Here is a 20,285-nt window from a genome sequence, read left to right as displayed (position 1 = left end):
CCCCCATAACAGGAAAGATGCAATAACTGTTAATTCAAGATCAATGCCAAAGCTATCCATTGGTAATTTGCTTCCTGAATTTCACAAAAGCCAAGCCAGGCAACTTCATTTGAGAAGCATGTTGGAAGAATTTTAGGTCGAACTGACCCACATGGTTTTGCTGGCTCCCACTAGCTTGGGCTGCTCCCCAAAAGTCAATGCCAGCGGGTGAGCAGGCAGCAGGTTCTGGGTCCAGGACAAAACTTACTGTAAAATAAAACATTTCTGTTTCCTGCTGGTTGGCTCTTCTTTTGGCAATGTTGATCTTGCTCATGTAGGTCTCAGAGGCGGCAGACTTTACAGACTCTGTAGACCGACTGTGTTGGAAAGCATCAGAGACATCGAAGTCTTCCACAGTCAGCATGTCCTGCAAGGTCTGCATGGTGGCGTCCAGGGTTTTTCTCACCTGGGAAAAACAACATGTCAACAAAAATCCTTCAGTGTCAGAATGCAAAATTCTTTTCCCAGGTAGCCCAATCTAGTCGTTTTATTGGATTGCTTCTGCCAGAAAGAACCTTAGAAAATATTGTGACAAACAAGGAACTTGGGTTTTTAGGTCTGTTTCTCTTTACACCTGATTATATAGCCCCAAACTAGCTCCTCCAATGGCAGGTCCCTTGAGAAGGAACAACACTAGAAATATTCTTGGTATCCTTTAGGAAGGAGACAAAGTCTGGATAAGGTGAGCAACCATCCTCACTTTACTCTGCATTTAGCACAATGGCAGATAATTCTCTAGCTATCTGCCGTCTGAGTCCTATCCAAAGCCTGACAGAAAAGAGAACCTCGAGGAACACAGATGCTGAGACATCGCTGTCTAGTCAGTTCTCTAAAACTCCAACCTCTCTCCTGTGATCGAGTGGGACCCTCAGAAGGTTACACATGCAAGGCACATGAGCTCCCACCTCACAGTACTCCTTCACTGACTTGTACCTAAATGGTTGACCCTATAGAATGATGGAGCATCATTCCAAAACAGTCCCAGAAGAAATTGTATATAAATTAGTCATTAAATTATTGTTACTCAAAGCCTCTTTCTTGTCACTCAGATCTCAACTTAAATGTCACCTCCTGGTGACTGCGGGCCCCCATGACTACCATTTTTAATGTAGTGCTTATCTCTAATACTTTGCATATTCATTCATTTATTGGTTTGCTTTTTGTGTTTTATTATGTCTTTTTCACTAGAATATAAACTCCATGAGAGGAGGTACTATATTATCTTGCTCACTCACTTTACTCTGCATTTAGCACAATGTTTAGCACACGGTATGTGCTTAATAAATGTTTGGACACATATTTGGGGAACAAATACTTGAATAAATAAAGGAATGAATCAGCTCTTTCTAATACTACCTGACAGAAACTCGGGTTCAAAATTAAGCATCTCCATGGTCATGAACAGCCTACACAAAGGAACACTTGCTTCATTCTTTCTGTGGCCCTGATTTCCAATTTAAATTCCATTAACATTATTATCCATATACTGTTCCATGTAAACAATTTAAAATGCTTTGAAGAAAGATGTGGAGCAGGAATATATATAGGTTCATCTCCTTTCTCTCCTCAAGTTTTAAAAACAAATACATAATTCGTCGCCATATAACCTCCCCCCAGGGACTGCTTTGATTTGTCATCATCCTGAACAATCTGTCTCACGTTCGTCCTAGCTCTGTTCTTTGTGCAGACACAGAGCAAACCAGCCCTCTCTGCCCAGGACAGTCCTCTTGAGATGTGAAGATAGAAACTATGACACCCCGTCTCCAGCCATGAATGCCCTTCTTAAAGACAAACCTGCCCATGATCTCAGCTGACACTTCCCATATCCTGGTGTCCTCCAGCTGGTCGACATACTCCCTACATGGAGACATCTAGTCTGGAATAGGATGTTCCCCACCTAGCCCCATCACCAGCTGCATGGAAGGTATGCTGGCCACAGTAAGACAGAAATACCTTGGAGCTCAGAATCCATGACACATTCAGTGTGCCCTGGGTTGTTTATTTAATTGTATAATTTTAAATAACTATGATTATTTATGATGATAAAAATAATACAAACTCATTGCAGAAAATAGAGAAAAACACAAAGAAAAAAACAGAAATCACCTATAGTCCACAACCCAGACATAACTATAAATAACATTTTGAAGTATTTCCTTCCAGTCTTTTCTATGCCTGTGAATATACACAGATACATATGCACATACTCTAGCGCGGGGGTCCCCAAACCCCGGGCCACGAATGTCTACTGGTCCATGGCCTCTTAGGAACTGGGCTGCATAGCAGGAGGTGAGCAGCAGCAGGCAAGCGAGCGAAGCTTCATCTGTATTTGCAGCCACTCCCCAGGGCTAGCATCACTGCCTCAGCTCCACCTCAGATCATCAGGTATTAGATTCTCACAGGAGCACTGGTCTCTGGTACCAAAAAGGTTGGGACTGCTGCTCTAGTGTACCCTAGTTATGATAATACCGAACAGTTTTATTTCCTCTTTGTTTTTTTTTTAACTTAACATCTTATGAGCATTCCTTAGCATGAAATTTTTTTGGTGTGCATGGTTTTAATGGCTGTGCAATAGTCCATCTTACAGATGAACCCTACTTTCTTATGTGTTCTATGGCAAGAGTGGACTCCCCAAGACAAGGTAGGCCTTTGTAAGGAAATCCGTTACAGGGCAGAGGGGCTCACTCACCTCCTCATTCTCTATCTTGAGAGTGGCCAGTCTGGACTGCAGCTGGTGGTACCGCATGAGCAGTTCTGTCTGGACGGGCTGCTGAGCGCTGACCTGGCACACCTGTAAAAATGACAGCCCCCATCTATGGTTGCCCAGTGCCTTCATCTCCTGTGTGGAGCTAGGGCAGGAGCTATCACTGCTTAGAGGTTGAATGACCTGTCCAAGGTCACATAGCTTATACCCGGTAACTCTAGACGGGAACCAGGAGCCACCCTCTCACACTGCAAAGTGTGGCCTCTCAGTTGTGGTCTTCTACATTGTATACTCTTGAAGGTTTACTAAGAGCTTTGACATAATCTCATTAACTGAGACTGGTTAGTTAATTTCCAGGTAGAAAGTTGTGGTAGGAAAGCAACTGCCTAAGGGAAGCCAGTGAAAAGAATAATGACTGAGGAACAATTAGCAGAGTGCTCCTATTCTCTAGCAGGAAGATACTTCAGAGACCAACCAACTGTGAGGCAGTCTCACTCTCGTAGACCCTCTTCCCCAGCTGGTTGACTGGGAGAGAGGTGGGGGAGGGGAAGAGTGGGGAGAAAAACCGTTCTTCCTATACCCATTTCACCCAGGGCTCTGTTACCACCTGTGGGTGGGCTACTTGGGATGATTCAACTGAGATCATAAGGGACAGCAGGACTCTGTTATTTACTAGTTATTTCCCACTAACGAGGCAACCCAAACTTCGCAGTCATCAGCGGTAACCACGAGGTCAGAATTTCTAGGCCCAGATGATGGGCCAAAAGGGCGAGACATGAGGGCAGAGGGATAGGGCAGGAGCTGTAGGAAGCCCTGCAGAAGGCATCTCTTTTATAAATGACGAAAGTGAGTAGAACCATGTGGAGTGTCTAGTAAATGCCATCTGCTAAGGAGCCTCCTTGTATCACCCTGCCAAGCAAGGGCAGCAGATGGCCCTGCAGAGCTCCCAAGGGATCCAGGGCTGACAGGGTCTGGTCCCTCCAACTCCCATGTGCATGGGTGGGATATATCTAGGTGGAGAGAATGGAGCCACTAGGAGAAAGTTCTGTGCACATGTCCATGGGGAGGAGAGATGATGGAGATGGGGAGGCAGATATGACATCTGGTGTCTGTCCTCCATCAGTTCCAGGAGCAGGGCCTGAGCCCTAGAGAGAGCAGAGATTGACATGGAAAACCTCAAGGAGCTATTTGCATAAGGTATTTTGTGAAACTTGAGTAACCAGTATACTGCCGTGGGGCCAGCGACAAGTGCCTTCTCCCACATTTTGTTTTCCAGAACGTAGCAAGGGTCTGAGCAGCACAACCACTGAAGGAAACTCAGCTGGTGGTATGCTTTCTGTATTGGAGGCCAGGCAGTGCCCTGCTGAGGATGCTGGCCAAAGTGGCTGTGATACAAGGGAAGAATGTGAGATGACTTTGTGCAGACATGGGACTTTCTTAGGGTCTTCTAGACATAACTAGGAGGGATTTTAGGGAGCACTAAGGTCCTGCACTCTGCAAGTGGGGAACCTGAGCCAACAAGGTTAGGGTATTAGTGGTAAATTCCTTGGCTTAGGAAGCCCTTGAACCATGAACTTGACCTCAGGCCTCTGAGATAAATATCCTGCATATAGAATGGGGACTGACATTTCCCTCTTACAGATGTTCTGGGAGCACATGGGAGAACAGATGGAAGCAGCCTCAAGCATGAGCTCATGTGAGAAACCTACCTCATCCCCCATGTGGGGCTGGAACTCAAACTTGAGTGGGGGACAGAAGACCTGGTTGCACATGTCCATGACGGTGTGCTTGTCACTTCTGGAATCCAGGTTGTCCACTGCGTTCTCGATGACATCCAGCCCCTCATGGCGAGAGGTCTCCAGGTTGTACTCAGCTGAGAGGTAGGTCCGGAAAGTACGGGCCAGACTGGCATGAAAGCCCAAATCACAGCACTGGGGAAGAGCCACACAACAGAAAGGTGCGGGTGAGGGCTGCGACATGGAGGTGGGACCACTGGCATTTCCTTTCCCACCATGGTGACTTACGATTATCTCTCATTCCACAGTCAAATCTTTCAACCTGGAGGCCCTCCGGCACTTTGGAATCTTACCACACAAATCACACCAGAGCCCTCAGGGGGAATTAGGGGTTGCAATTTGAACAACAGTAGAATGCATCTCACCTTCTCAAGTTTACCACCTTCTTTCTCATCTCTAGGCCTTTATACATGCATTCCCTCTGCCTGGCATACCGTTCCTCTCTCCTTCTGCCTAAATAATCTTCCTTCATGTTTCAGTTTCAAGGTCACTTCTTCTAAGAAGTCTTCCTTGATGTTCTCCATACTCAGGGTTTACGTTCAATGTCCCTTCTCTAAAGGTCCACATCTCCCTCCACCTCCCTCACTGTGACACCCACTGTGTTGCATTGCAATTGCCTGTTAACTTGTCAGGGTTATGCAAGATAAGCTCCTTGAGGGCAGGCTTGCTGACTCTAGTCTACTGTAGAGCCTCAAGACCTAGAGCTAGTAGGTATTCAACAAAAATTTGGTAAACAATGAAAGGACTGGAAGGAGTGAAAAGGAAAGTTGTCAGACAGAGAAGGGGTCTGGCCTCAGGCAAGGGAAGGATCAGGCAGGGCAGAGCAGCTCCCTCTCTTGGGGATGGTGATAATGTGCCCCTCCCGCAGCCTTCCTTGCTTCCTGATGGGATGCACCAGGGCCAGAGGAAAAAGATCCATCCACCAGTACGGAATCTTTACTGAGCATCTACAGGGCCAGATTCCTGCGGAAGACACGAGAAGCAATCCCAGCTCCAACACAGAAGGTCTCCCTGATGATGCCGCTCACAACGTTCTTTCTCCAAGCCTGGTTGTTCCTGCAGCATGTCCTGAGCAGCTGGTGCTAAGGAGTCAGTGTTCCATTCTCCTTTTTCTTAAACTGCCTGATTTCTCCCAAGATAAGCTCCCCAATAAAGCTGATCTGTATACAGCTGACTCTTGAACAACAGAAGTTTGAACTGTGTGGATCCACTTATACATGGATTTTTAAAAATAAATATACCGTCAGCCTCCCATGTCCTGGGTATTGCATCCTCTGATTACACCAACCATGAATTGAAACAGTATTTTTGATCTGGGTGTGAAGGGCCAACTTTATGTGTTGTTCTATGCCATTTTATATAAGGGACTTGAGCATCTGTGGATTTTGGTATCCGCATGGGGTCCTGGAACCAATCCCCATGCAGATATTGAAGGATGACTATAGTTAAGTTTTGGGAGAGTCAAAAGTTATATGCAGATTTTTTGACTGAGTAGGGGTTAGGCGTTCGGCACCCCTAACCTCTGCATTGTTCAAGGGTCAAGTATAATTCTGATTTATTCACTATTTTCTTTCGTGTGTGTGTGTGTGTGTGTGTGTGTGTGTGTGTGTGTGTGTGTGTGTGTGTGTGTATCTGGCAGTCTAGACCTGGGAGAGCTGAACATATAAACATCTGTACCACTTTGGGAAATCCCAAGGGCATGAACAGCGGACAATCACCCCATACCCCCAAACGCAGCAAAGGACCTGGTGTAGAGTAGGGTACCTGGGAAGCGTACGCTGAATACATGGCTACCTGGCCCAACTATGCGGGAGCCAGCAGAGGCCCACTTCTACCCACTGAAGAAGAAACTCATCTCCCAGGCCCTACAGGCTCACTGCCCTTCCCATCCACCCTGGCATGTCAACTAAAGACAAGGGCCAGCCCCTCCTTCAGGCGACGATTTGCGCCAGCTTGGATGTGGCACCCTATTCAGCACCAGACTCCCCAGGTGCTCACATCGATTAGGTCGGAGACATCATGGATGTAGTATTTGCTTATAGCTGCGTTGGTGGCTGCCAGATTCAGCAAGTAGTCATTCCGGGCCTTTGTGCACTTCAGCTTGTTCTCAGAATACTTTGCCTGCCTCTGGAAGAAGAAAAGAAATGTGAGAGCTGAGCCATTAATGGCAGGGTTGGGGGATTTTCTCTGTGGTCACTGCCTGCAATTCAATCTACCACACACCTCTAGAACGCCTTACTCCATATGCTAGGTGAGTAAGATTTGGGGCCCTGTACTCAAAAAGCTCACTTACATTGCCCACGTGCAACCAACAACAGCACTATTGATAAGCAGCAGTCTTTACTGGTCTCCCCCAGAACAATATCAATAAGATCTCCTGAGGCCCTCACAAAACTGCCCCCAAAGGCTGTCCAAACTGTGACAATGGCCTGTGAGGCCCTCCATGACCTGGCTTCCATCCACCTCTCAAGCCCCTCCTCCTCTATCCTCCCCTTCATTGCCAGCCTCCTCTGCCCATCCTTTAAGAGGCCAAGTTCATTCCTGCCTCTAGGCCTTCAGACTAATTGTTCCCACTGCCTGGCAGGCCATCTTTCCAAGTCTCATGATTTGATGTCATTGAGGTCCTTATCCAAGGTCACACTGTCTGATAGGCCTCAGACAGCAACACTGTACAAAATGTGTTGCCAGCACCTCCACAGCCTCTCCCACATTCTATTCCCTTGCTTTGCTCTATTTTTTTTTTAAATTTATTTATCTTTATTGAATTTTTAGTGATTATTTTCATTTTTATTTAATTTTTTCAGGACTATTTTTTAGAGCAATCTTTGGTTCACAGCAAAATTGAGAGGAAGGTACAGAGATTTCTCACATACCTTCTTCCTCCCTCATGCACAGCCTCCCCAATTATCAACAATCCCCACCAGAATGGTACATTCATTAATAATTATCACCCAGAGTCCATAGTTTGCCTCGGGGTTCATTCTTGGTGTTGTACATGACATCTATCCACCATGATAATATCATACAGAATAGCTTCCTTGCCCGAAAAACACGCTGTGCTCTGCCTTCTTGTCTTTCCTTCCCTCTGACTCCTGGCAACCTCTTTTGTTTTTTACTGTCTCCATAGTTTTGCCTTTTCCAGAATATAATATAGTTGAAATCATACAGTATGTGGCCTTTTCAAATTGGTTTCTTTCATTTAGTAATATACATTTTAAGGTTTCCTATGTGTCTTTTCATGGCTTGCTAGCTCATTTCTTTTTAGATCTTAAATAATTAGTTAAGATGCCATTGCTGGATTTACCATAGCTTATTTAACCATTCACCCACTGAAGGATATCTGGGTTAATCTATTTTTCTTCAAAAGCACTTTTCACCAGCCAAAATTATATTTTTTACCTCTCTGTATACTTATTGATATTTGCTATCCCCTCTAAAAAGCAGGTTCTATGAAGTCAGGGGCTTAACCTGCCTTGTTCATTGCTGGACCTGCAGTACCCAGAATAGTCCCCGCACAGGGCAGGCATTAAATGCCTGGCTGTCTCGGTGTGAGCAGTGGGGAAGAGGCAGAGCGGGGCAGCCAGAGGGGCCAGTCTTGGCTAGGAGCCAGACTGCCTCTCGGGGAAGCAGCTTCTGTTCTGGGCCAGCTGGGCAGGAAGGAGTACAGAGTGCATGGGTTGGAGAGGTGTCTCTTTGCCCTTTTTATCCAGCTGCTGGATAAAAAGAAACAGGGTTTCCTCCTTCACCTCAGTACCCTTAAACCTCCCTATTCCAGACTGAGATCTCTCAGCGTTTTAGTAGGTGTCCCCAGAGATCTCCTCTGATTTTTCTTCAGGATCCACTTATTCTGGGAATTTCTGGAAACAGATTTCCGGCAGGCACACCCTGTACCAGCCATGTACCCAACCCTCACAGAGAGTTTTGATGCTCCTGACCCATACTCAGGGGGCTTCTGTGACCATGAGACCATTTTTAGCCCTTCATGAACTCATAACATTTTATAGCTGGGAAGGATATTATAGGTATCTGAGTTTAATTCATCCATTTTATAGGTAAAGAACTGAAGAGGAAAACTAGCTTGTCCAAGAGTCAAATGGCTAATTAATATACAACTCTGAACAAAAAATTAGTTTCCAGGCTCCCGGGCAGTACTCTCTCTACTCCCTCTATATACCCCGCTATGTTGTAGTTCTGTAATTCCTTGCCTGACTGTCTTATCTTTCTTTCTTTCTTTTTAGTATATGCACGGATTTGTACAACCATCACTACTATCTAAATTTAGAATATTTTCATCACCCCAAAAAGAAACTCTGCAGCCATTAGCAGTTACTCCCATTCTCCTCCGCCCCAGGCCCTGGCAACCACTAATCTACTTTCTGTCTCTATGGATTTATCTATTCCGGACATTTCACATAAATAGAATCCTACGATATGTGGCCTTTTGTAACTGGCTTCTTTCGCTGTTTCCAAAACTCATCTATGTTGTAGCATGACTCAGGAGTCCATTCCTTCTTATGGCTGGATAACATTCCACTGGGTGGATAGAGCACATTCTATTCACCTATTCGTCAACTAATAGACATTTGGGTTGTTTCTACTTTTAGACTATTATGAACAATGCTATGAACATTTGTGTGCAAGTTTTTGTGTGAACATATGTTTTAATGTCTCTAGAGTAGATACCTAAGGGTGGAACTGTTGAGTCATATGGTAACTTAGTCTATGTTTAACATTTTGTGGAACTCCAAAGTGGCTGAACCATTTTTCATTCCCTCCAGCAGTGTATGAGGGTTCCACTTTCTCCACATCCTCATTTTCTTTTTGTCATTGTCTGCCTTTTTCATTTTGGCCTTCCTAGTGGGTATGAAGTGGTATCTCATTGTGGGTTTGATTTGCACTTCCTTAATGACTAGTGATGCTGAGAATCTTTTCATATACTAATTGGCCACTCATACATGTTCTTTGGAGGAATGTCTATTCAAATCCTTCGCCTATTTTTTAATTGAGCCTCTGTCTGATGATTGTGAAGCCTATTTTTCACTGCCTTTGCAAATTACCCTGAAGTCTTATTTTATTTGCCTCTGGTTACTTTTCCAGCTTACTAAGGTCCTGTTGGATCTTGTTTCCACTAAATCTCCTATAATTTTTAAGAGCTGTAGGATCATATCATCTTACAATTCATCTCATAGAAGCCCAAATAAACATCTGGTGCAATGTTTGGCACATAGAAAGAGCTCAAGAAATGTTTGCTGATTGCATGGAATTAATGAATGCAGAGAAATCAACAAGAAATCACAGCCCTTTTAAGAAGAAAGGAATCTCAGAAGTCACCTAATCTATGATGACAAAAGAGCAGCATATGCAGTGCCCCTCTAAATTCCCTGGCCATGACAAACATCATTTATAGATCACAGCACTGTTTTTAGCTAAAGCCTGGAGAGGGCTCACAATCCTCAACGGAGCTATGGACAGCCACTACCAATTGATCAGAGTTGACACGAGGGGAGATTTATTTGCCATCACTGTCAGATTTTAAAACTGAAGTTCAGAGAGGTGTTATAAATGTGGCATTTTCAAAACCCAGACTGTCTGACTCTAAAACTAGCATTCCCTTTACCATGTCCTTCTAAAGCACTTTCTAGTACCAATACGCAGGGATTCTAAATCACACCCATCTTTGCCTTGGCAATAGCAATTTCAGAATGATTCTTTACCTAGGTCCCAGGTGCTGGTTGGTAGCCCAGTGCTGTTCACTCTTTCTGAGACACACTCAGTCCCAATCAGCCTTCCAGCCCCCTAACTGACCCCTGGAGGAAGCCCCTACCCCCGCTAATGCCTGGTGACTCCTGCTCATTGGAGAATGTGCTCGCAGGGCATGAGTCTCATCACAGTTCAGCTCTCTTGTCAATTGAGTGCCTCTTCATGACTGTTGACCCTGACATGAGGCCAGACTCACAAGTGCTAGCGAGGCATGCCTAGCTCTGCCTCCTCCATGACACTGGCCTCTAAGAGAGCAGATGCTGGCAGCACTGTTCTACCCTCATGGCCCTAGAATGCAAAGGGGGAAACCGAGGCTGTTGGGAAGCACAGCTCTCCCCTTCCTGCCCCAGCCTGGGTCCTCACTCGCCTTCTCCTTCATCTTCTCAATCTTTTTCACAGAGCTGCGGCGCTGGGGCCGGTCCTCGTGCCGAAGCAGGTTCATGCTGAGCTCTCCAGCCTTGTTGAACTGCTTCTCCTCCTGCTTCTCAGCCTCCTTCAGCTTGCTCTCCGCACTGATGCTCTCCGCGTGGTACATGTGGTAGGTTTTCATGACCTGGGGACACACAGGTAAGGGAGTCGGCAGCCTGGCAGGGCCCAGAGTGGGCGGCCTTAGTGCTCCCAGTCCCCTCCCAAGTTCTGAGCTCCAGTCTGCTCAGCCCTCTCTCTTCCTACAATATACTCTGAGCTCCCATGGCTCTTTGCTTTTGTACAAACTCATCATCATTTTTGTCATTGCCATCATTAGGTTCTTACTAAGTGCCAGGAATGGAGCAGTAAAGAGGAAATTTTAAAGGACAACCACAGCCGCCAAGCATTTAGGGGTCTTAGAGGTGATAAGGCAAATGTGGCCCTTCTCAGCTGTGCTCTCTAAGCCTGCCAACCATGACACTTGTGTCCCTCTCCCCTTCCCCCAGTATCATTGGGAAAGCCCCTCTTTATGTACTCATGGGGCTTCCATGGGAACATCCTTCTTACTCACATACAACTAGTTTTCTCAGCTGTTTCCTCAAGTAAAATTGGTCTGCAAATGTCTCTTTCCCTGAAAGGAGTATTATTTGGTAACTTAATAAATTTCTATGCTCTCTGAAATAAACTCATCCTTGGCTATAAAATGAAATCCCATAAAGCAAATTGTACTTGGCTACTCTTATTCCATAATAAAAGTTGGATATTGTTATAACAAGGGAATTTTTGAATCAGAGGAAGTCCTAGGTGTCATCTAATCTAACCACCAAATTTTACAAATAGAGACACTGAGGCCCAAAAGAGCAAAGTGACTCAAGCAAGATCATACAGTATTATCAGCACAGTCTCCAGACTTTACGTCCATGTGGCCAATTCCACAATCAAGATACAGAGCACTTCCATCACACCAAAAAGACCCTTCCTGTCCCTCTGCCATTGATCCCCATTCCCTACACCCCAGCCCCAGGCAATCATTGATTTGCTTTCTGTTACTGTAGATTGATTTTGTGTATTCTTCATATACATGGAATCGTAGAGTATAAAATCTTTAGGGTCTGCCCTCTTTCACTCAGCACAATTTTTTAAAGATTCTCTCATGTTGTTGTATGTATCAGAAGTTCTTTTTAAATTTCTGAGTAGTATTCCCTTGTATGGCTATACAACAACTTGCTTATCTATTCATATGTTGATAGTTATTTGAGTTGTTTACAGTTGTGTAAAGCTGCTAGGAATGTTCATGTACAATTCTTTGTATGGATATATGTTTTCGTTTCTCTTCGATAAATACCTAGCAGTAGAATAAAGAGTCATAAGGTAAGTATATAGCCAAATTTAGAAATCTGGTTTCTGACTTTTAATCCACCACTTTCTCTACCACATCATACTGTTTCCTTAATTGATGACAATTTTCTCGGCAGATGTGAATACTCTTGGCAGCCTTAGAGCAAAGTGGGCTGTCCCATACCAACAGTCTCCTGTCTCCTGGTCCTCAACTGGAAGCATACTTTTCCTTTGCAATATCAAGGTTGTGATCATCTTTCTATGCTAAGAAACACAAGAAATTTCTGGAATCCATGGCTCCTGAACCTTGTTCATTTTCTTTTGTTGTTTGGATAATTACAACAGCTGATAGAGCTATGTCCCTGCCTAACAAGGACCTCTAAAATCAAGGAACTTGCAATGAAATACCGGCCAACATTATAACCTCATTCATTCTCATTAAGTTCTGTGAAGTGAGTTTATTAGAATGAGGAATTCTTCTGTGACTCTTATCCTTAAATCACATATCGATCTGTTGTCCAGAAAGTTCTGTTCGCCAGAGATCAGGAGTCATTGGGGGCACCATCTATTGTAGAACATGGTAGGTAAGAATATGGACTCTGGGTACAAATGTCTGGGCTGAATCCTGATGCTGCCATTTACCAGTTGTGTGACCTGGGGCAAGTCATAACCTCTCTGACCTCTCCTTCCTCATCTGTAAAATGGGAATAATGGCACATACATCATAGGTTTGTTGTGAGGAATAAATGAATTAACTTTTGTAAAGTGCTGAGAACAACACCTGCTGGTAAGAGCCACGTAGGCATTAACTGCTACCATCGCCACCATCATCCTCCTCCATGTCTGGGCTGAGAATTTGAGAACTTGGAAGTCATTTGACTTCAGGAAAATGTTAACAAACTCTAGAGAACATCGAATATTGTCAAAAAAAAATTATTCTATACCATGTTTCTCCCTCCTTCTCTCATACTGAAAACCTCCTGAAATTGCAAAATAATAAATGAATAAAAAATGCAATCAATTTTTCTTTGTAGGTCTTGGTGGAAAGAACTGTTTTCCGCATTTCGCCCAATTTTTGCTCATTTGCAGTTGTCCTAAAACTTCTAGAGAAGCCCTTCTTGCTGATGTCATCCAATCCTTTTGTCATTTCCACGAGGCTTATTTTACAAACTCAAGGGACCAGAAAGTGTGCTGGATTGATACATTCTCGACATCTCGTGGCCAAAAGGAAGTACTGCATGCTTATGCATAACCAAAGCAGTTGCCTATTTTCAACCATCTTCTTTATGCCATGGCTCCAGGAACATAAGGCGGCTAAGAGTTGGGGATGGCTGCTAAAGTCTGTCTCCAGGACCCCCCTGCCTTTCTCATTCATGAAACTTTCCTCTATCCCGCCACAGTCGCGGACACCACTGGTTTCTTTGCTTCTCCACCACGCTGCTAGTGGTGGACATTTCTGGATGTCTCCGTTTTCTGTGCTCAATCATTCCTGCTGCATCCATTTCTTTCCACTTCAGCTGCTGAGATCTGCTTATCTCACCACTAATCTATATTGGGTAGTTCAGAAAAAGAGAGAGCATTTCTATTTGCGGCTAGACCTTCCTATCTAATCATCCATGCATGTATCCATCTACTCACTCAAGGTCAGCATCCCAGCTGGGTATTCTTAGCCTCTCACATTTTCCTTTGCCTAGTTTCCTACTCTTCTTGAATGACAGAGCACTCTTTCTGCTCTTCCACAAACCAAACTTCCCACTGCAGTCTCTGAAATGCATTCCAAAAATCCTGCGTTTCGAGACCATGCCCCTGACGACTCTGGGGCCAAGTACTATGTGATCCAATTGGTAATTCCTGGCCCCAAGAATATCAATGAACTAGATCATCCAACGTGACTTAAGTCCAACAGCTGGGGACCACTCTGAAATGAGCTAACTATCTATACCCCAAATCCTCTAGATATTTCCTTCATTTAATTGCCTGAATCATTGGATTCAGCATGAAAGGCCCATAGTTAAATAACCAAAACAATCTGCTCAATATTGCCAGTCTACAATGTGTTGCCAGTCCAGGATGTGTTAAGTATTTAAATTTATCTGTTACTTCAGAGTCTGTAACCTCTCTTTATATTATCCCCAGAATATTTCAGTTAATCCTTACCCCACTTCTGGGAGGCAGTGTGATAATGATAACAGCAATGACGGCAACTCACGTTTACTGAGCACTTAGTTTTACATATAGTAATTCATTTAATTTTCACAAAAACTCTATGAGGTAGACACCATGTGGTCCTTGCTTTACAGATGAGGAAACCACAAAATAGGGATGAAAGGATCCTCTACCCGACAGGGACCAAGGACACCTGGTTGTGAGACTCAACACTCCCACTACTTGCTGGGTGACTGGCAGAGGCTTGTCCTCTCTGTGCTGTCTAGTGAAGACCATATGGGAGGTAGATAGGAAGGTGCTCCATAAATTGCAACTGTAAAGTAACTGGCTGACAGTAGCGTTGAGCTGGGAAGGAAGCAGAGATGGATGCAGAGGTTCACCGAGGAACTTCTTGACAGCATCAATAAAGGGACATGCTGGGGCAGGATAAGAATCGGTTGTTAGAAAATAGGTTCTCAGTGCAGTCCATTCCTGGGCCATCCCACAGTCGTGCGGGGGTGAGACTCTAAGCCAATGTATGCCAAAGATAGCCTTGATAGAAAAGAGAAATCCTTAAATTTCAGTCTGACCACCCACACTCTGTGTGGTCTATGTTCTCCGTAGAACTTACAATCGCTATCTTATTTATTCATTTTGCATGTTTATAAACAGTCTCACCCCAACTAGATTGCAAAGTCCTTGAGGGCCAGGACCTTGTTCACGATCATATTCCCTGCCTCAGAGCAGAGACTGGTAACCAACAAGTATCAGTATATGTCAGTATGAATGAATGAAAAACAGCTGGCTAGCTAGATGGATAAATAGGTGGGTGAGAGGGTAAATGGATGGGTGAATAGAAGGGGAGGGGAAGGGGAGAGTAAAATAGGGGAAGTACAGTTCTACTGCCTTTGACCTACTAAATATAGTTGTGGGTGGGAGACAGCTCTACTTTCAATCATTAAATTTCTATCAAAATGGTCATTATGTGCTAGATACTGTAATAGGAAATACTACAGTGTAGAAGACAGGGTCTCATCGAATATACAGTCTAGTAGGGACACAGACAATTATATAAACGATTATTACATGGTGTGATAAGTGCTATGATGAGGGGACAGGGCACAAAAGAAAGGCTTCCTGGAGGAAGTGACATCTAAACTGAATTTTGAAAAAGAGTAGGTAGGTCAACAGGGCTTGGGGTGGGGGTAAAGTATTCCAGTAAAAGGGAGATATACGAGCATTAAGCCCAGAAAGAGCAGGAGCCAAACCGGTTTGAGAAGCGGGGGTTTGTTTGAGCACTAGCCAATGAAGCCACTTCCTTGTCCTCCCTCAGCTACTCCCGCTCAGTAGACATCTGCTGTTTTTCTCTGCTCAGGATCATCTAGTCCTCCCTCTTCTGAAATAGCTTCCTGATTTTCTTTGAGGAAATCTGCAAAATTCCCCTCCCCATTCTCAGTCCACATGGTTCCTGGGAAACTGATACCATTCTCCAATTCTGAGGGTGGGCATGAGGCCCAGGCCTGGCCAAATAGTAACATGTTAATCTGGCCACAGAGATTGGATCTCATGATCCCAGCCAGGCCAATCACAGACAGCCCTGGGCTTTGCTGGAAACATGAGGAAGGGCATTTTCTCTTTCCACTAGGGTGCACTAAGCTGGTAGGAAGTGAGTTTGCAGTTGGGGGTGAGGGGGAGGCCATCTTTGTCACCACATAGAGGAAGGCTGCCTGATCCTGAAAACCACACAGAGAGAAACAAAACTAAAAGAAGGAGAGAGGCTGATTCCCAAAGATGGGTGGGTGGGTGGATGAACGGACGGACGGAAAGAAGGAAGGAGGAAAGGAAGAGAGAGAGGAAGGAAGGAGAAAAAGTAAGGAATGGAATAGAATAAAATGAAGGAGATGCAGTTCTATAGCCTCTGATCTGGTGACTATACTGGAGGTGCTGCTTGTTGCAGAGGAATGAGCACCGGGGTGCCAACAACATCCCTCCCCCACCACCAATGTAATTTGTTGACTGCACAGAGTCTTTGGTAGTTGCCCCGAAAATTCATTTAAATTCAAGCATGTGGAGCTGCCTGCTGTGGACCCGGTGCTGCAAGAGGCACAGTGGCAGGCTGTGAACACTTCAAGTGTTAGTCTTTGAAGTGTCTTGTACATCCCTGGTGTTCCCAGGGTGCTTGTTGAAACAGATGAGGGATGAAGGGATACATGAATAAATGAAAGAAACTGGTTTTGCCTATATGGAGTTTAGAATCTGGGCAGGGAGACAGTAAAGTATGTGAACGGATGATACAGCAGCCCAAGACAGAGCACAGTATGTGCTGGATACATGGCCTGGGACGGTCAGTGCCTGGACCGCGAGTCCTGTGGGGCCTGAGCCATGTTCTCCACAGTGTGCCCAGAACCTCCAGCAGTGCTGGCACGTGGCTGGTGATCAGTACATATTTGTTGAGTGAAGAAATGAGAGGATAGTGTGTGTATGCATGAGAGATTAATTGAGGGTTCAGAAAAGTGATGGCTCCATGTGGGCTTCTGTGCAAGGGTGAGTTTTGAGTTTGGTACCTTTGGATGGATAAGAATCCAAGAAGCAGAGGGGAAGAGAGGAAGAGAAGGGGAATTCTCAGCAGGAGAGGCAACCTGGGATCCCCACAGAGCAAACTGATTACAGACAGATTGGGGTTGGAAATCCCGCTGCACCACTTACCAAGTACATTTCTGCACCATAACCAGTGTGCTTATCTTATGTTCCCCATTTACTCACCTTCGTGGACTCCAATAGCCATCCCAAGTTCAGTTAGATCTTACCTCCAAGCAGGTAGCAAGGTCAGTTCTCGGCCAAATTGTGATGTTCTGAAATTATTCCCTGGAGATGACAAGTCATGCTCACCCCCCCCCCCACCCCATCACTTCATGTAATCCCTGAACGATGCTCCATTTTGCAGATGAGAATACTGAGACCAGATGAGCTATGTGCCTGCCTAAGTTCCCACACTCAGCAAGGAGCGGGCCTCGACTTCTGTATGTCTTACCTGACTTCCTAACACACACTTCTTACTCAGAAGCAATTGTGGTTGTGTTCCCTCCACCCCAACTTTGTGTCTTCTGCTTTGGTAAGTAACACATTCCCACAGCTAGCAGGTCGTCTGAATCTCTCATGAACTTTTACAAACTAAACATGCCCAAGGTCCCACCCTGATGTACAGAATAAGAAGCTGGGGTCACAAGTCATTACAATCCCACCGTGATGACCCACTGTCACTCAGGCACACAACACAGCAAAAAGGCCCAGGGCCTTCCTAGACCTCTGGTTAGCCTCCCTCTAGCCCTGGCCACTGAAGAAAAGGGACCTAATCTCAAACAGCAGCAGCAGCAGCAGTTCAGCAAGACTTACCGTGTAGAGTTCATTGGTGACCTTCAGGAGCTCCTCATGCATCTGCAGGCCAATCTCCTTGCTCTGAAATGTAGAAGAACAAATGTCAGAAGGTGGCTGCTTGCACAGACCAATTTCCGTTTCAACACAAAAAGGGCAGGAATGCCTGGTGCGGGGTGGGAAGGGGAGCAGAAGTCAAGATAAATCTCATTGATCTAGACTTGAATTCCTCAGCTCATGTCTATGAAATAAATCCTTCCCCAGCCTATATGTTGGGGAACCCCACATATCACCTCCCTACCTTGGTGATTCTCAGAGATATCGTCATATCGCTTCTGAGAAATCCCACAGCCAATCAACCTGTTCATCTTTCTTTAATTCTGTGTATCATACACTGATGTGACCAGAACATATGTCTCTAGTTCATTACTCATTAATATCTCCTGAGAGTGGGGTTCCATATAATACAGTTTGAGAAATAATGATCTAACATCTCAATTCATCATGAGCAGCTCAGGTAAACAGATAGCCCTCTGGATCACTGGCAGGAAATTGAGGTCCTCACCTCCTCTGTGTCACCAACTGGCCATGTGGCCGTAAAGACTCAGTTACCGCATCTATGAAATAAAAACTTAAAGAAATACTTTCCAAAGCATTGTCTGGAGGTCACTGCTAAGTGCCACACTAAAAAGAGGCAGGGGCTTCTGTGACCAAATACCTTTGGAGAAAGCTAGTTAAATAAAGTGAGATGGGTTTTCTTAATGCAGAATGTTTCATAGGTTGTTATACCCTCATATGCATGGACTTTATAAAGCGGGGTGGGGGAGCTGTCATGTGCAGTTTATTTGACCTCAATCCTTTTTCTGTGATCACCGGTGACTTACATGTTTAGTATATTGAGAGATATGATGCAGAAAACAAATTCTCTTCAGGTTCCATCTAGCCTGAAGAATCTAAGATTCTGTTACTTTATGTATGTATGTATGTACTTATTTTTTTTTATTATTATTATTACTACTACTACTACTACTACTACTACTGTAAATACTCACCCTGTCTGCCTGGATCATCATGTGAAATTTCCATACTGAAAATGGGAGTCTTGATCTCTGCTACCTGACAGCTGAGTCATCCTGTTCTCCCTTTCAGCTCCCTCAGCCTCAAGCATGACCATCAGATGAAAGGCAGAGACCAGCCTTCCTTCCAGTGAACTTCAACTTTTGTGGTTATATCTGTTAAGCCACTTTAAGCTGGGGTTGTCATTTGCAGCCAAAAAGCATCCTAAAAGACAGATTTATCACCTCCAGTCCCAGAACAGGCATGTCATCACTGCAGGACCCAGATTACTGAAGCTGTCCCTTAACAAAGTCCCTGACTCTTGTCTCCGATTCTGCATGCCCATGCCAGTGTAATTTCCTAGAAATGTATTTCCCAGTGTCCTTCTAAAGCCTCCTCAATCCCTACAGGATCGAGATCCAGCTCTTCAGCTTGACTTTTGAGGATCCAGGTAACTAGCGCAGGCCTAGCTAGACAGTAGAAAGGGCTGAATTTTGGAGCCACAGCCACTAAGCTATTTCAACTACCCACACCTCAGCTTCCTCATCTGTAAAATAAACACTCATTACTTATAAAAGAAAGTGTAATGATCTTGCTTGTTTATCTGTTCATTCATTTGTCATTTGTTCCAACACTTAAATGTAAATCCCATGAGATCAAAGAGACTTTTTCTGTGTGGTAGATGTTAAGCTTCCCCAGTTGCTGGGAGGGCTGGCAGCAGACAGCCTCTAGCCAAGAGCACCCTTCAGGGATGGCCTGAGAGGACAAGGTGACATACCTTCCAAAGACTGATACCTCATCCAAAGATGGGTCTGTGTGGGGCATAGAGACCTGCCTCTCCCATCTAACCCAGACAGCTCTAAAGGGTGGCTCTGTCTGTAGAACTCCCCGTAGGGCTGGCTAAGACTTTCAGTAAGGCTGCCTGCATTGTGGCTTGACTTCAGCTGCTCCTTTTCCTTCCCTGTCAAGGTGCAGATCCCAAGAATGCTCCCTAATCATTCTGCTAGATGCTAAAGTCAGGTGTCAGAGTATGTGGGGTAGCCAATCTACACGTTTGCTTCCCCTCTCCTCCCTGCAATGCCACAGAGCCTGTCACATAGTGGTTACTCATTAAATATGTTAGTAGAATGAATCTATGAATGAATGAAGTGACAAGTCCTCTAAACGTTAGTTTCCTTATTTATAAAAATGGGATGATGTCACAGGTATCATGGAGTCCCTATGACAATGAAAAGAGATAACACATATGGCAGCACTTGGCATCAATGAAGAGCTTGGGAAACAGAAGTGCAGGCTGAACTGACACCTACTGGATACCAGGGTCAAGGCTAGAAAGTTTCCCAGAAAATAGAATACAAGTTGCATTTTTTTATTAACTCTTCCCTTAAGAATCTCCCAGTTTGGTGGGATTGAGAGTCAGGAACTAAATACTTCTAAGGCGGGAGGTGGACAGGGCCACAAAACAGTGAAAGATGAGATGATGTGGTATATAGTAATGAAGAGCATGGAGGGACCAGAGCCATCTCACCTTGTATGGTTGGACAGAGGCAGCATTCTAGGCAGACGGCCCTGCCTGAGCAAAGGCACAAAGACTGGGTGGGAATAGGTAAAAGTTTGGTTTACAAAGAGAGAGGCACAGCAACAGAAGAGCAGAAGATAAGCTTAGA

At 44.8% G+C, this 20,285-nt stretch overlaps 1 protein-coding gene across 4 annotated transcripts in view; it reads right to left on the bottom strand.

The window, feature by feature from the left end:
* The window catches only part of SRGAP3 (SLIT-ROBO Rho GTPase activating protein 3), a 248,120-nt gene that overhangs the window by 68,267 nt on the left and 159,568 nt on the right, over window positions 1–20,285 (bottom strand). For all 4 annotated transcript variants that reach the window (XR_002782861.1, XM_011370649.2, XM_023536894.1 and 1 more), the window contains 6 exons: window positions 17,584–17,646; window positions 10,667–10,852; window positions 6,538–6,666; window positions 4,453–4,674; window positions 2,729–2,830; window positions 248–445 (listed from right to left, as the gene is read on the bottom strand). Coding sequence is in view for 3 of the 4 variants with exons in the window: in XM_011370649.2 (XP_011368951.1) it covers window positions 248–445; window positions 2,729–2,830; window positions 4,453–4,674; window positions 6,538–6,666; window positions 10,667–10,852; window positions 17,584–17,646 (900 nt within the window). In the remaining variant the exon portion in view is untranslated. The remainder of the gene's footprint in view (window positions 1–247; window positions 446–2,728; window positions 2,831–4,452; window positions 4,675–6,537; window positions 6,667–10,666; window positions 10,853–17,583; window positions 17,647–20,285) is intronic.

The sequence above is a fragment of the Pteropus vampyrus genome, unplaced genomic scaffold (genome assembly GCF_000151845.1).
Source record: "Pteropus vampyrus isolate Shadow unplaced genomic scaffold, Pvam_2.0 Scaffold171, whole genome shotgun sequence".
Classification (NCBI taxonomy): domain Eukaryota; kingdom Metazoa; phylum Chordata; class Mammalia; order Chiroptera; family Pteropodidae; genus Pteropus; species Pteropus vampyrus.
Note: the sequence above shows the minus strand (reverse complement) of the source record. Positions and strands in the feature narration are given on the sequence as shown.